Source organism: Medicago truncatula, chromosome 7, assembly GCF_003473485.1.
Source record: "Medicago truncatula cultivar Jemalong A17 chromosome 7, MtrunA17r5.0-ANR, whole genome shotgun sequence".
NCBI lineage: Eukaryota > Viridiplantae > Streptophyta > Magnoliopsida > Fabales > Fabaceae > Medicago > Medicago truncatula.
The window spans coordinates 36007262-36022353 of NC_053048.1; the positions used below are offsets into that span (position 1 = coordinate 36007262).

A 15092-nucleotide genomic window follows, 5' to 3' on the forward strand; every position below is an offset into this window, starting at 1 on the left:
GTTGTCAAAAAGATGAACATGGTTTGTTGGTTTGTTACAATTTAAAAGTCACAAATATATTTTTTTAAGGTAAAAAGTCACAAATAATTTTATTTATAATTTTAATCAAAATCAAAATTTCTTATAAAATACTTCCTCCGTCCCTATATATAAGACCCTTTTGTCAAAATTACGGGAATTAAGATAGTGGATATTTGTATTAAAGTTGTTTGTAATCACTATTGTTTTTAGAATTTTATCCTTTAAGAAAGAATGTTAGTTTATGTTTTCAACATGTTATTTATTATTGATTGAAGAAAAAGATGTATAATAAATAGGGGCATGTATGTAAAGAAATAATTAATGTAGTTGGAAATAACAAAAGGGTCTTATAAAAAGGGACAAAAAAAATTCTCAAAAGGGTCTTATAATTAGGGACGGAGGGAGTATATTCATAATTTACACACGTTAATGCAACAAACAGAGCGGAAGACAGACACGTAAATATAAATAAAATACATGATTTTGAACTAACTTTTTCACTTTTAAATTTTAATTATACTCTTAAACAAAGTTCACTAAAAAAATTATTTTGTTGGTGTGATTCAAAAAGATAAGAATTTATATTATTTGTTAAAAAATATAAGTATAGTTTCTTAAAATATGAAAGTGCAAAATATTTTATTATCTATCCATATAATTTTAATCAAAATCAAAATCAAAATAAGCGTTAACACAATAAAGAAGCAGACAGTTGTAAAGCAAGCCCAACCTAATTGATTAAAGCCTAAGACAAGAAATAAACACTCAGAGCGATGAGTTGATCAAAAGGTTTCTTTCCCCAACGACACAAATTCAGGTTTCTTCCTTCGTCTTTTCATTCTCCACAAATGAGTTCTATTTTTTTTTTTCTCTTCTTTCTCTTAATTGCATATTGGTTTGTTGCTATTTTTATAAAGAAAGATAAAAATAAAGTCAAATTGTTTCTTGTTACTTGTTTGCATAAGCTATTTTTTGAGAGGTTATACATGCCATAAGCTCTCTCAAAAGACTCTAATACAATACAAATAAACGTCTACTTTAATATGCCAATATGGCTTGTTTGGATAAAAACAACTTCATTTGCAGCCTACAGCGTAACCACTTATTATGATAAGCACTTTTGTATAAGTTATTCCCATAAGTTATTTTGAAAAGCTTATGTAAATAAGCTGAAAACAACTGATGAACATGTCATAAACCGTTTCTTAAATATTTTGAAACAAACTCTTAAGTACGTAGGCCAATAAAGATATTTAAACGGAGTTTCTGTCTATACTATACATTATGTCAGGTAAGGTACTTACGGTGGATTGGGCAAATTTAGAATGCTACCCTCTCAGTTTGGTGCTTGACAAGTTGGAAGAACACATAGACCATCTTAAGATTAATGTTACTACTTATGCTTATGATCCTCTTATTCACATATTTATTATTATAAGTGGGTATGCATATAAGCCATATCTATGTATCAGGTTACAATCGCACATATATTATTGTTGAAGCATCGGTACTTCATACTTCATAGTGTATAAACTAAAGTCAATATGTTTTTGTATAATTATAAGATGTTTTCATAAACTATTTTGGGTAGCTTAAGGAAATAAGCCAAAAACAATTTATGGACATGTCATAAGCTATTTTCATAAGCTCTACAAATAGTCTCACGAGTGTTTATATTACTAGATAAACTCAAATTAGTCAATCCAAACAGACCTGAATACTGGTACATGGCTATGTTTCTTTGTCCTTGGAATTAAAGATTTTACTGAATTGTAAATGGAGTTTTTGTTTATACTTTTTGCAGGTAATACAGCTATTTATGGTGGAGAGTTTGTGCTTCGATTTTCCTACATCGTGACTTCCCTTTACACAACCTTCAATTACTCCACCAGTCAGTTCTACTTTATCAATTCAAGGCTCTTAGCAATGACGAATGTAGATTGGGCAAATTTAGGAGGACTTCCTCTTAGTTTGGTTCTTGAAAAGTTGGAAGTACAAACAGACTATGTTAGGTTTGGTGTGGTGTGTAAGAATTGGCTATCAATTGCTAAGCTTAACCATAAAAATCATCAATTTAGGATTAATGTACTACCTATGCTTATGATCCTCTCGAAGGGGATGAAGATATCGTTGTGTAATATCCCATCCTTTCATCAATTTAGTATTTTTGGTCAGAAAGAGTATCCTATTCCGTTATCCCATCCTTCCATCATTAAGAGTAAAACATGTTTGGGTTGTAGCCATGGTTGGCTTGCACTAGTGGATAATAACAATGCTATAACTCTAGTGAATCCTTTTAAGAGCAGTATAGCTCCCATTAGTCTACCACCTCTCGAATCCAGATCTCTTGAAAAGGTTACCTTGTCTGATGACCCCATTACAAGCCCAAGTGATTATGTGGTTGCAGTGATTTACAATTTTAGTTCTCTCGCTTTCAAAAGACCAAGCCAATCATTTTGGATTCGTGTAAACACAAATGAATTTTCTTTCACTGGTGTTGTATTTTATAAAGGCCTGATATTTGCTGATAACACAGATACCATTGTATCCTTCAAGCTGAACAATCCTTCTTCTGATGACTCATTTGATCCTAATTTTGCCTACTATGAGAAGATGGCTAGTACACCAATTTGGTTTCCAGAACAATATTATTATGGGCGTGCTTATTTTGTGAAATCATTGACCGGAGACATATGGATGATGAGAAGATTCTTAACCGGAAAAAATTTGATCAGACCCTACGTTTTCAAATTGGAACTGGATGCCCAGAGTGGAAAACTTGAACAGATGAACAAACTTGAGAGTTTGGAAGACAACATTTTATTTGTCGGAAGTGTTGGTGATTCCATTTCTGTGCCGGCCTCTGCTTTCTCCAAGTTGGAAAAGGATTCAATTTATGTTGTTAATGGTGGTTTAGAGATAGATATCTATATCTATAATATGAAAGATGGAAGCGTTCAGAGACCACCTTCAGTGCTTTCCAACAACTGGATGCAACATTTTTGGGTTCTACCACAACTTCAGTGGGATTGATCTGGTCACCTTCAAGTTAGGTTTAATTAATGATCCATTCGATTATTAGTTTTTTATGTTCCTTTATCATCAATATTACAAATTATGAGATTGTATTCAATCCTTTTATGCTAGCTAAGTTTGGATTCATTACTTGTTTGTCTGTTGATTCCATGTACCAGTAGTCATTAAGCCATATTTTTCTGACATCGGGATGGATAAGGTGCACTTCCATAAAAATTAAAAACAAGAGCAAATTTTCCCTGTTCCACTTTCAGCATGTTTGGGCCTATCAATGTGGACCCCTTGAGCTTCACGCTACGATTCAGTGTGAAGCAAGTATTTAAGTAGTTTTCATCAAGTCTATAGTTGACATTTATACTTAAGGTTAGTCACTATTTCAACTTAAGAAATGAATTTCTCAATTCTTTATGATTGCAAAGGTCCCGTAGTTCAGCATGGTGTTTGCACGCCTTGCTTTTTTAGTGAGTATATCTATGAGATGTTTTAGTGTAAGGGTCAAGTTAGAGGTTAGTCTTATCTTGACAATTTTCATTGTTGACAAAGATTTGGAAGGCATTGCACAGACTATTAAGATCAGCTTATATTTCCTAGACAACACACTAATCAATTAAATAACAGAGCTTAATAGATTAATTGCTGCTATAAAATGGGGGAAATAGTAAATTTACATCTACCAAAACAAGGGATAGAGTACTGTCTAAAATATGGGTTAAATCCCAAATTGTCCAATCTTTAGTGATCCAGTTCCAATTTAGGATATTGAACTTTTACATATTAATTTGCACAAATATGTAAAAGTGCACTTTCTAGTGACAGATTTTTCAACCATTGTATGATGCTTCCCTATTATCAATAGCCTTTTCAACATGGTAGGCACCTGATAGTTGTCAAGGTCGTACACTCATAATTGCCCATAATCATTCAGGTTTACACTTTACACAAAAGCACCAACCTGTTTAGTTTTGCTTTTATCTTTTTGCATTATATCTTTGGTGGCATATCTCTCACTCATTGACAAAAATAATATACCTATCTATTCAATAGATTATGATCAAAATTTCTGCATATATTACTCTTCCACATTAGATTTTGGTGTCAAATAAATTATATCACTTGTTCATTTCTTAGACATGATGTCTGATTCCAAATCTCATGCTGAAATTCCAATTTTAGACATGTCAAAAACATTAGATTCATCTTCATTATCCTCTCTCATTAAAGCAAGCAAAGTTTGGGGATTCTTCCACATAATCAACCATGGAATTTCCAAAGAACTTTGCAGTCAACTTCATTCAATATCAAAATACCTATTCAGCCTCCCTTCTGAAACTAAACTTCGAGTTGGTCCATTTTCATCTTTAAAATCTTATACTCCTCATTTCATTGCCTCTCCATTCTTTGAGAGCCTAAGAGTTAATGGACCTAACTTTTATGTTTCTGCCAAGAGTTCTTCAGAAATCCTCTTTGACAAACAGGATTCCAAATTCAGGTAAAACATAATAAACAGTGTTATCTTATTAAGCTTCTACTTTTATCAATTTGGACACTGTTTGGATGAACAACTTAATTCAGCACTTATAGCATAAGGGTTTATCGTATAAATGTCAAACTGTTTTCATATAATTTATAAGTTGCTTTAGAAAGCTATGACATGAAGAGTGCTTACGGAAATATGTTGAAAACAGCTTATGGACATGTCATAAGTTGTTTCCATAAGATCTTCGAGATACTCTCACAAATTCTTATGTTAATAGACAAGCTTAAAAAGACTTGATGAATTTTCCTATGTCTGCTTTTATGTAATAGACTATAAGTTTGTTTATTTATATTATGTTTTTGAATTTGATTAGTGTGATACTACAAGAATATGGAAATAAGATGGAGGAGTTGTCTAAGAAAATTCTCAGGCTTGTATTGATGAGTTTAGGGGAAGGTATTGAGAAAAAGTTTTATGATTCTGAGTTTAAGAACTGTCATGGATACTTAAGGATAAACAATTACTCTTGTCAAGAAATAATGGAAAATGATAAAGTTGAAGGGCTTGGAATGCACACTGACATGAGTTGTATTACTATTTTGTATCAAGATGAAATTGGAGGGCTTCAAGTAAGATCAAATGAAGGAAAATGGATAGATATATGTCCAAATGAGGGAACACTAGTTGTGAACATTGGAGATATGCTTCAAGCATGGAGTAATGATAAATTAAGATCTTCAGAACATAGAGTTGTTTTGAAGCATATTGTTGACAGATTTTCACTAGCATTCTTTTGGTGTTTTGAGGATGAAAAAGTAATTTTGGCACCTGATGAAGTTGTTGGAGATGGAAATAAGAGGAAGTATAAACCATTTGTGTGTTTGGATTATTTGAAATTTAGAGAGAATAATGAAAGAGGAAGGTTTGAAAAAGTTGGTTTCACTGTTAAAGATTTTGCTGGGATTAATAAGGCTCACTTATAAATGGTTGCGTAAGTGAAAATCTGTTCATTCATTATCCCAATGAATCATACATATAATAATATAATATATGTTTGTTGCATAATATAACTTGCATTTATGTTGCTTCCAAGTTGTTAAGTATATATAAAATAAATAGGAAGAAATGTCTTTTTTGTCTTCGCTCTTGGACCGGCTGTGAGTTTGACAGAATCACGATGACTTTGACAAAAACTACTCTTTAGAGCTTCAATAAAATTAAAATTCCACGATGATTTCGTCAAATTCACCTCCAAACATGTATATGTGTTTGTTTTTCGCAATGTTCTCATTGTGTAAATGTTTAAGAAAAAAGAAGTGTGAGACTTTGTTGAGTTAGGAGAAACCTGATAAGGTATTGTATGAAAATTTGATGTTTCCTATTCATATTGCTTGCTTGATGCACATAGCATTTATTGAGTATATTAAATTTGTAATCACAGCTAGAACTGTGACAGGTTGTTAAGATAGTTATATCTACACCATTTTTTATTCCATTTTGGACTATGCAAACCTATGTGTTCTTGCTATTTTTCTATTGTGTCGAATAAAGAACAAACCATAACTTTTCAGATAGAGACAAATTTATAAAGGATTCCGATCCTCTTCTAGGCAGCAAAAGTTTTTGACTTAATTGCACTTTTTCTCCCTATCTTTTGATAATTATGCGATTTTGCACCCCCTCTTTTTTTTAGAGCGATTTTACACCCCATCTTTTGCCAATTGTGTTTTGTTCAAAATCATCATTAAAAGAGGGGAAAGAGGGCAAAAGATGGGGTGCAAAATCACTCAAAAAAAAAAAGGGGGTGCAAAATCAGAAATGGGGCAAAAAGATAGGGTGCAAAATCGCTAAAAAAAAGAGGGGGTGGAAAATCGCACAATTAGCAAAAGTTAGAGGAAAAAAGTGCAATTAAGCCAAAGTTTCTTATAACTAAGACAACATACCACTGTATTAGATAATATAGCAATTTTTACAAAGATAGAATTGTAATGGTTTCTAAAATTGAAAGTGTGATAAATTGATAATTGTGAATTGATTATTAAGTGAAAGGTAAAATTGATAGATTAGAACTAGGCATGGCAATGGGACGGGGTGGGGACGGGTTTTACCTTCCCCATTCCCATACTCTACTTTCATATGCTTATCCGTTACCCTACCCATACCCAACGGAGATGTGAAATCGAATCTCATCCTCGTCCCCAACGGGATCGGGTATCCCCGACCCATCCCCATCCCTGTAGTGGATAATTTTTTTTCTAATAAAAATAAAGTATTTTTTAGGCCCGAGCAGAATGTTGTAATGCATTATCCAACAAAGAGATTATGATGATCAATGATTATGGTGATTGAGAATAAAGAGGCCGAGAGTACGTGAGATTTGAAAGGAGAAAAAAGAGAGCTATGATAAGTGATTGTCATCTAAAAGACCGAGACTCTGACTATGTTAGTGAAATTTAGTGAAATAATTTAGGGTTTGGATTTCTCTTTATATAAAAGGGGTAGTAAATTGATTTTCTACATTCGAGACGAGTTTAGGTATGGGTTTAGGGTGGGCGTACCTATATCCATGTTACCCATCTCGTACCCGTGTTTTGAAATCGGGGAAAATCCATACCCAAACCCAGTCAAATTAGGTTTGGTTCGGGTGGGTACCTGCGGGTATGGATTTTGTTGCCATACCTAATTAGAACTCAATTAAAATTATTGTTCTTAGTACATAAATGAGAAAGGAAAAAATAGAAGGCTTAATTGCACTTTTCCCCCCTATAGTTTGCCAATTGTGCGATTTTGCATCCCATTGTTTAAAACGAGCGATTTTGCCCCCTATAGTTTTCCCCCTTTCTGATTTTATGGTTCCCATGACATTTAGTGCTGATGTGTCTGTTATTTATCAATTATTGTGTGCCACGTGTGTAATTCCTTTTTTTTTTTTTTAAAAAAAAGGTATTTTTTTTCAGATTTTGAGAGAAGAAGGCACATGAAAATGATGGTATTTTTATCAATTAATCTGAAAAATATCATTTTTTTATTTTTAAAAAAATGAAATTACACACGTGGCACACATTAATTGATAAATAACAGACACATCAGCAGTAAATGTCATGGGAACCATAAAATCAGAAAGGGGGAAAACTATAGGGGGCAAAATCGCTCGTTTTAAACAATGGAGTGCAAAATCGCACAATTGGCAAACTATAGGGGGGAAAAATGCAATTAAGCCAAAATAGAAGACCAAGTTCAAAGACATAAGGCATTACTCTATTAGAGAGTACCCAAAAGAGAGAGGAGAGACTTCATCATTTTTCTATTTATCCACATGTCCATTTGCCTCAACCAGTTATGTTTGTCACAAGTGTATTTTCTCATGATATTTTAAATCATAACAAGAATCCTCTCCCATCATAGCAGAAGATTCGGTTCGGTTCATTTATAAAGGATCGATATATAATGAAACGCACACAAAAGCTTTTTTAATTCTTATATAGATCAATAGAAAACACAGTGTACTCATAGTTCATACCTTACATAAGAACTAAGTGTTAACAATATAGAGAATCAGATATAATAACAATGATGGTTAGGGTTTTAATAATATCAATGACATAACTTATTAAAATAAAATAAAGGTTGCAAGCAAATATATAGTAAAAGCTAATCGACTAAACTACTAACTTAAAAAAAAAAAAAAAAAAACTTAAGCCAATAATTTAAGCTCAATAACTTATTACTAACACATCCCCTCAAACCCGTGATGCAACAACAGGAAACATCTAGAGTTTGTCAAACAAAAAAAAACGAAACAAACATAATAATATAAACTCAAAACATATAATATTCTAATATTAATCCTCAAGCAAAAACTTACAATGTTTTAAGCTTGTTATAAAATTTACATTGAAAATAAACCAAACCAACAAAAATCATAACCAGCTGAGATGAGCATCCCAAGTGAGTAGCTATCATAGAGAGGGACAACCAAAGAGAGAAATCATCATAAAGATGAGCGACAATCAAAGAGAAGAAACCATCAGAGAGAAACAACAGTTAAAGAGAGGGTACCAACAGAGAGAAAAATCAAATTGAATCAATCCAAAAGAGAATTAGCCAAACAAAATAACTCATAGAGAGAAGCAACCAAGCAGAAGAACTCATAGAGAGAAGAACCAATCAAACAGAAGAATCAATAGGGAGATAATCAATCAAACATAAGAAACCACTATGGAGAGAATCAACCAAATAGAATAACCAATAAGATGAGGATCAATCAAACGGGAGAAATGAATAGGGAGAGGAGCAATCAAACACAACAATCAATTGGCAAAGAAGCAATCAAACATAAGAACCAATAGGAAGAAGCAACCAAAAGAGAGAAAACCAAAATATCAACAAAGAGAGCTCAAAGAAGAACCAATCAAAGAGATGAATCATCGCACCAACCAACCGAGAGAGAAACAACATAAAAAATTCAAATTTGACTTCAATAAAAACTCTTCGCAAACAAATTATGAGCATTATCTTGACTTGCCAAATTATCTAAAAGAAACACCATAACATGTGCTTCACATACAACCCAAGTAGTTACTAACCAAAATCAAATTAAATCAAAGAAAGCCAAGTATGATGTTAGTCGTGGGAAATATATTTTAACATGTTATATGCCAACTTCGTGATGAATTCGGATTGACAAATTAAACTTGTTAAATTTTCCCCCAATTTGAAGCGTCATAATATATTTCCAACAACTAACATCATATTTAATAGAAATCTGAAGAAAAAAAGATTTTAAGATATTTATAACCAATAAAATAGCTATATTTATGATCAAACTTGTAACATAAACTTTAGGTATACAACTCTCAATTTAACTACCCACTGAGGTAAACGCAAAATATCTAACAAATTTGACTTTCAAAAATATATTTAAAACAAAAAAGATTCGAAGATCAAATACGAAGTCTAAAAAATTTAAGAGCCTAAAGTTCTTGCTTCAGTGGTAGCTCTTTTGGGATGACCCTACATACACTATGAGTTGTACATTTTAGGCCCCTGTAATATATCTTTATGCCGAAAAATGTCCTCCTTGAGTTATGGTGTTAAAATATATATGTCCTTCAAAAAGTATCTCTCGAACGATTTTAAAGTACAACTGATACACTATTTTTTTTTTTTAAAATTTGGTAATCGATCTAAGAACTGACTAGTCCGAAGGAACCAAAATAGCTGATATACTATAACCGTAACATTGGATTTATTCAATTTAAAATGAGTTAGAATAAAACAGAAGAGTGTAACAAAAAATAACTACGAATAATATTATCGTATACTTTTTAAGCCAAGTGAAAGAGATGGCTGTAGATAGATATCAACATCATCTAAAAGTTATTGTAACTTTTTCAATTTAAATTTGAATCTCGTAATTTATTTATAAAAATTTTTACTCGGTATATTAGTTTCTTGTAATATCTTTCTAAAATATTTGCAAATTAGAACTTTACCAATTAAACAAACCAAAACTTCAAAATGCACCTGAAATGCATTTAAGATACAACTACCATATATTCTTTATGATGTTCATCAAATACTCGTGAATCAAATAATGTTCTGACAGACTATATTGTAAGAAATGGACTGCACGTTTTTGCACCATCAGGGAATTTTTTTTCATTTTCAATATAACGAATAGCATATGATATGCTGCACAAACACTAAATAATTAGTCATAATTCAACTCATTAAATTAAAAAAACTTTAATAAAGATTAATTATCTACAAATTACTTAATATTTTTGCATCAATTTTAATATTTTTAGCATGTGTGCTTTTCAAATTCAAACAGCTAGCAGTTTTGTTTATATATTTTTATAGACAAATGTTGATGGTTAATTTGTTAGGAAGAGAGAAAATCTTTAAGTAAAAGAGAATGCATCTGAACTAATATATTAATATTTCTTCAGTATTTCAACTCATACCATTGAACTAACATTGGCAAGTTGGGTCCTAATTCAGAATCTTAGTTTTAAGTTTAATCTTAAACAAAATATTACATAGAAGGCTAAAATGATTTGTGGAAGAATGTGTTTAACATGCATGTGCAAAATAGCTTTTTTTTTTTTTTTGTCCATGGAAGTTAAACTTAAATGAGATAACAATTTTGCACTAAAGCTTGTCAAAAAAAAAAACAATTTTGCACTAAAGTAACAAACTACTTTTGAAATGACAAATATTATGATATAACAACTTTTCAACTATACATTTCAATTCAAAACTGAGTTCAAAATTTAACGTCTAAACAATGTTCTTTAACTATATACACCAGCTTCAATTAAAGAAGAAAAAAAATTGAGAGGGAAACAACACATACCTACTAGGCCTGGTTTTGCTGCTTCTTTTTTTGGACCAATTATTTTGCAGAATTTTATGTTACTTTATTTCTAACTTTATCTTCGTTAATTCGAATACAAATATTTTATAATGTGAAACTATTTTATTTAAATATGTCTTTTTAATTTTTCACAATAATTATAGAATTATGCGCCTCTAAAGTGACCAACTTACATTAGAGTGCCCATTCAAAAAACAAAACTTGCATTAAAGCGTAAAGTAACTAATACTGATCATTAAATAACAAATCGAATAGATACATCATAAAAAATCATGAATTAATTAAGAAAATAACCATTGATTTTTCATTAAGTCGCTTTACATTTTACTCACTTCAGAGGATTCAAATATGTAATTATAATAATCTGCACGAGAAGAAAAAATATCAATTATTTAGATGGCATTTATTTAATTAGAACCACATGCAAAAGTCTGAAAGAAAATTCTCACATGTCATCTTCATTTCTTCATTTTTCAACTAATGCACACACACCTTGCATGCCTTTGAATCTACACAATAATTTGGCCATTTCTGCAACTTGGTCTTACTATATGATTAACACATTGTTACAGTAGCAGCATGAAAAGGCACATTATTTTGTTCGGTTGTGTTCAAATACTGCTTTCTTTCTTTTGCATGCAAATTCTTCAGTGAAGAAGGTAAAGTTAGGAGGGAAGTGTTTCAAACATTGTTAACTAGTTACCTTAGTTATGTTTAAACTTCAAATTCAAATATAGCACATAAAAGAAAGTAACATTAGAAAAAGAATGTTTGGGACCGTTGCTGCTTTTTTTTTACCAACCGTTTGTTTTGAAGTTCTAAAGTTCAGTTAGTTTCAATTTCAACCTCAAAAAGTTGTCCATTATTGCTTTTTTCATTCACAGTTCACAACCCTTTACTGTGTTTTCATTGAATTATTGAGTCTGAGTAGAAGCAACATTGTTTTAAGAGCTTTTGCTTTTTTATTTTGTACAAGACAAGAACATTCAAATTTTTTGCTTTTTCTTTTTAATTTCCTTTTTTTTCACCTTTTGTTTTCTATATATCTATAGTTTGATTTAAATGAAAATTGTACAGTTCAAGCTTAGTTTCAATTTCATGTCACGCTTTATTTATATCATGGTATGTGTCAAAGTGATTATTACAATTTACTAAGTACTTATTTTTTGAGTCCACAAACATAATTTGTAACTCAACTCAACCCTTTATGTTTATATATGTGCAGGTGTTTGAGGAAGTTCATTGATCACATATTCTTGAACTAAGATGAATAAATCATTCAAGTTTGGTGAAATTTCTGATGTGGAGTATCATCCTTCACCTTCAATGGATCATCATTTAGTCAGTGACACTCCTGCTTTTTCTAGATTGAGTGGTGATTCTTTCGGATACTGCCGAGTTTGGACGAGTTCGGATGCATCAAACTCAAACTTCTCAGATTCTGTAGATGATAGCAGCTATGCCAGTGAATCTTCGCCTTTGCCTTCGCCTTCACCTTCTCGGTGGAGAGAGGCTAAACCTGGTCTTTCTAGGTTAGGAATGAAGCTACGCAAGCATTCGATCGATGACAAACTTGATGAGAATGATCTCTTTGATTCAGGTTTGTTTGCAATGATTACTTGACAACATTTTTTCATCTTAGAATTTAGTTTGGTTTGCAAAGTTAATTGTAAACTTTTCCTCTTAAATATGTACAATTCTATCTAGACAATAAGGCGACCTAGTCTTATCCCTACCAACGGAGAGACTGTTTCTAGGATTTGAAAATGTGACCCCGAGTCACAATTCTATGATGACAATAATGAGTTTAAATTTAAATTTTGTCGACATTAGGTGAGCTTGAAATGATGAAGGAAAGATTCGCGAAGCTTCTGCTAGGAGAAGACATGTCTGGTGGAGGGAAAGGTGTTAGCACAGCAGTTACAATCTCAAATGCCATTACCAATCTCTATGGTAATTCTCTCATGTCTTCATAGCATAGTATGATAAATAAAAAAAGAAAGGGTTATTTGTAAATGAACATGTTTGTGTTTGGAAATTCTGTAGCGACGGTATTCGGACAAAGCTTAAAGTTGGAGCCGCTGAAGCCTGAGAAGAAAATCATGTGGAAAAGAGAAATGAAAGTTCTTCTATCTGTGTGTGATTACATACAAGAATTTGCCCCAACTGCACAATATTTAGAAGATGGCACAATTGTGGAGGTGATTTTTGTTTGCCAAATGATATTCTTTTTATAGACAAATATTAGTATAATAGTTGTTATTATGTTCGTATTGTCTCCTTCACAGTGGAGCCAAATGATAGCTATAACTTCGATGAAACCTGTTTGTGATCTCTAATATGGTGTTCTCTTTCAGATGATGAAAAGCAGGCCAAGGTCAGATATTTATATCAATCTCCCAGCACTGCAGAAGCTTGACACAATGCTTATAGTAAGAAACCTCATTTGCTTCTTTCATGCGAGAACTAAGTTTTTCATCAAGTTCTTGTGACTGATAAACATGACAATGTTGTTTACAGGAAATATTAGATTCTTTTGAGGATACTGAATTCTGGTATGCAGAGAACGTATCAGCAAGTTCGCCTCGTTTACGTGCAGCCTCGTTTCGAAGGATTGCTCAAAGGAAAGACGAGAAATGGTGGTTGCCAGTTCCTTGTGTTCTCCCTGGTGGCCTCTCTGAGAAGTCAAGGAAACACCTTACAGAGAAAAGGGATTGTGCTAATCAAATTCTTAAAGCAGCAATGGCGATAAATAGTAATATTCTTGCAGATATAGATATTCCTGAAACATATATAGATGATCTTCCACAGGTTAGCCTTCATTGTTGATTGATCCCTATTGCTGAAGAACATTTCTTTTTTCGGAAAGTCTTGATCAAAAAGTTTAAGTCTGCATTTCTTTTTTTCCAGCTGAAATTCTATTGCCAAGTGATTGATGATTCCTTTAAATGTGACCCTATAAGGCAAATGTCTTGGAATTTATCATCAAATTTCATAAGCCTTTTATGGAAGCCAATAATAGCAGCTGAGTCTTGTAAAAAACGCGACGATATTATTCCATATAAGGTACTAGTAGCACGAAACTTCGATGATATGCATTAATCTTATGTTTATCCCTTTTAATTAGTTATAAAAATGTAAAACTAATATAAAGTTAATGCATGAGAAGAACTGTTTTCATGCTACTAGTATAATGTATTCAATTTCATTCACATATTTGTATCAAAAATGTCTGAAATTTAATCGTACTTATTGTGCTCTTTTCAAACATTAATTTCTTCAGAGTGGACGAGGAAATCTAGGCGACACAATTTACCAATATATGTATACTGTGGACAAGTTCTCACCCGAACGCCTTCTTGACTGTCTCAAATTAAGCTCTGAACATGAAGCACTTGATCTAGCAGACAGGGTTGAATCATCGATGTACACATGGAGACGTAAAGCTTGTCTTAGCCATTCAAAGTCATCATGGAAAGAAGTAAAAGATCTTATGGATGACACAGATTGGAAGGACAAAAACTACATTTTAGCTGATAGAGCTGAAGCTTTGTTGTTTAGCCTCAAGCAAAGATATCCTGAACTTTCACAAACTTCTTTGGACGCATGCAAGATCCAATACAACAAGGTAAGTTTAGATTCTATGATGTCATGTATCATATGTGAAGCATTGAAAAATAACACATGAACTAAGAATGAAAATCATCTTTTGCAGGATGTGGGGAAAGCAGTACTAGAAAGCTACTCAAGAGTTTTGGAAGGCCTGGCATTCAACACTGTTGCTTGGATTGAAGATGTTCTTTATGTAGATAAATCAATGGCGAATCGAGAAGTCTAGAAATACAACTCCATTACAACAATGTTTCTCTTCCATTTAACAGTCTTTTGTAAACCATAGATTTAGAAGAATGTAGACAGTTGGTAGATGGTGTGTGAAAAGATATTCACTTGTTATCTGTGTGAAGCTTATTTGTCAACAGTATATAGAATAGAAGAAGTTCAACATTCAGTTGAAATATAAAGCATAGCAGGCTCAAAAAATGAAACACATGAAACAAAAGTTTAATCAGTATAATTGTCTGCATCTAAAAATGATTAGATTTTGGGTGTTAAAACCAAATCTAATTACTTCAAAAATTTAAAACTCATTTTCCCCTATATGAACAAACACAGGAT

The 15092-nt window shown here is 32.1% G+C and overlaps 2 protein-coding genes across 5 annotated transcripts; both read left to right on the plus strand.

Annotated features, from left to right (window-relative positions):
* The first annotated feature begins 730 nt into the window (after positions 1-730).
* LOC11427527 (gibberellin 20-oxidase-like protein) lies at positions 731-6045 on the plus strand. 2 transcript variants are annotated; one of them, XR_005642865.1, is made up of 3 exons: positions 731-838; positions 1826-3420; positions 4908-5006. XR_005642865.1 is itself a non-coding variant. In XM_003623913.4 (2 exons), exons 1-2 carry the CDS (start codon positions 4188-4190, stop codon positions 5515-5517), a joined length of 969 nt encoding a protein of 322 aa, XP_003623961.2. In that variant the 5' UTR covers positions 3684-4187; the 3' UTR covers positions 5518-6045. The 2 variants fall into 2 exon arrangements, 1 of the variants encoding a protein (XP_003623961.2); XM_003623913.4 differs by lacking the exons at positions 731-838; positions 1826-3420 and adding an exon at positions 3684-4546 and having other exon boundaries at positions 4908-6045.
* A 5290-nt stretch (positions 6046-11335) lies between these two features.
* Positions 11336-14938, plus strand: LOC11436941 (rop guanine nucleotide exchange factor 3). 3 transcript variants are annotated; one of them, XM_024770018.2, is made up of 9 exons: positions 11338-11575; positions 12142-12516; positions 12750-12869; positions 12963-13117; positions 13274-13348; positions 13437-13727; positions 13827-13982; positions 14200-14544; positions 14632-14938. In XM_024770018.2, exons 2-9 carry the CDS (start codon positions 12183-12185, stop codon positions 14752-14754), a joined length of 1599 nt encoding a protein of 532 aa, XP_024625786.1. In that variant the 5' UTR covers positions 11338-11575; positions 12142-12182; the 3' UTR covers positions 14755-14938. The 3 variants fall into 3 exon arrangements, with proteins under 3 accessions (XP_039683377.1, XP_024625786.1, XP_003623962.2); XM_003623914.4 differs by lacking the exon at positions 11338-11575 and adding an exon at positions 11892-12038; XM_039827443.1 differs by lacking the exon at positions 13827-13982 and having other exon boundaries at positions 11336-11575.
* The last annotated feature ends 154 nt before the right edge of the window (positions 14939-15092 follow it).

Bases quoted from the DNA above. Each gene is read 5' to 3' on its own strand.
- LOC11427527 (XM_003623913.4), top strand. From the start codon at position 4,188: ATGATGTCTGATTCCAAATCTCATGCTGAAATTCCAATTTTAGACATG. The intron at 4,547-4,907 runs GTAAAACATAAT...GAATTTGATTAG, and splicing joins AAACAGGATTCCAAATTCAG to TGTGATACTACAAGAATATG.
- LOC11436941 (XM_024770018.2), top strand. From the start codon at position 12,183: ATGAATAAATCATTCAAGTTTGGTGAAATTTCTGATGTGGAGTATCAT. The intron at 13,118-13,273 runs GTGATTTTTGTT...GTTCTCTTTCAG, and splicing joins AAGATGGCACAATTGTGGAG to ATGATGAAAAGCAGGCCAAG. The intron at 13,349-13,436 runs GTAAGAAACCTC...TGTTGTTTACAG, and splicing joins AGCTTGACACAATGCTTATA to GAAATATTAGATTCTTTTGA.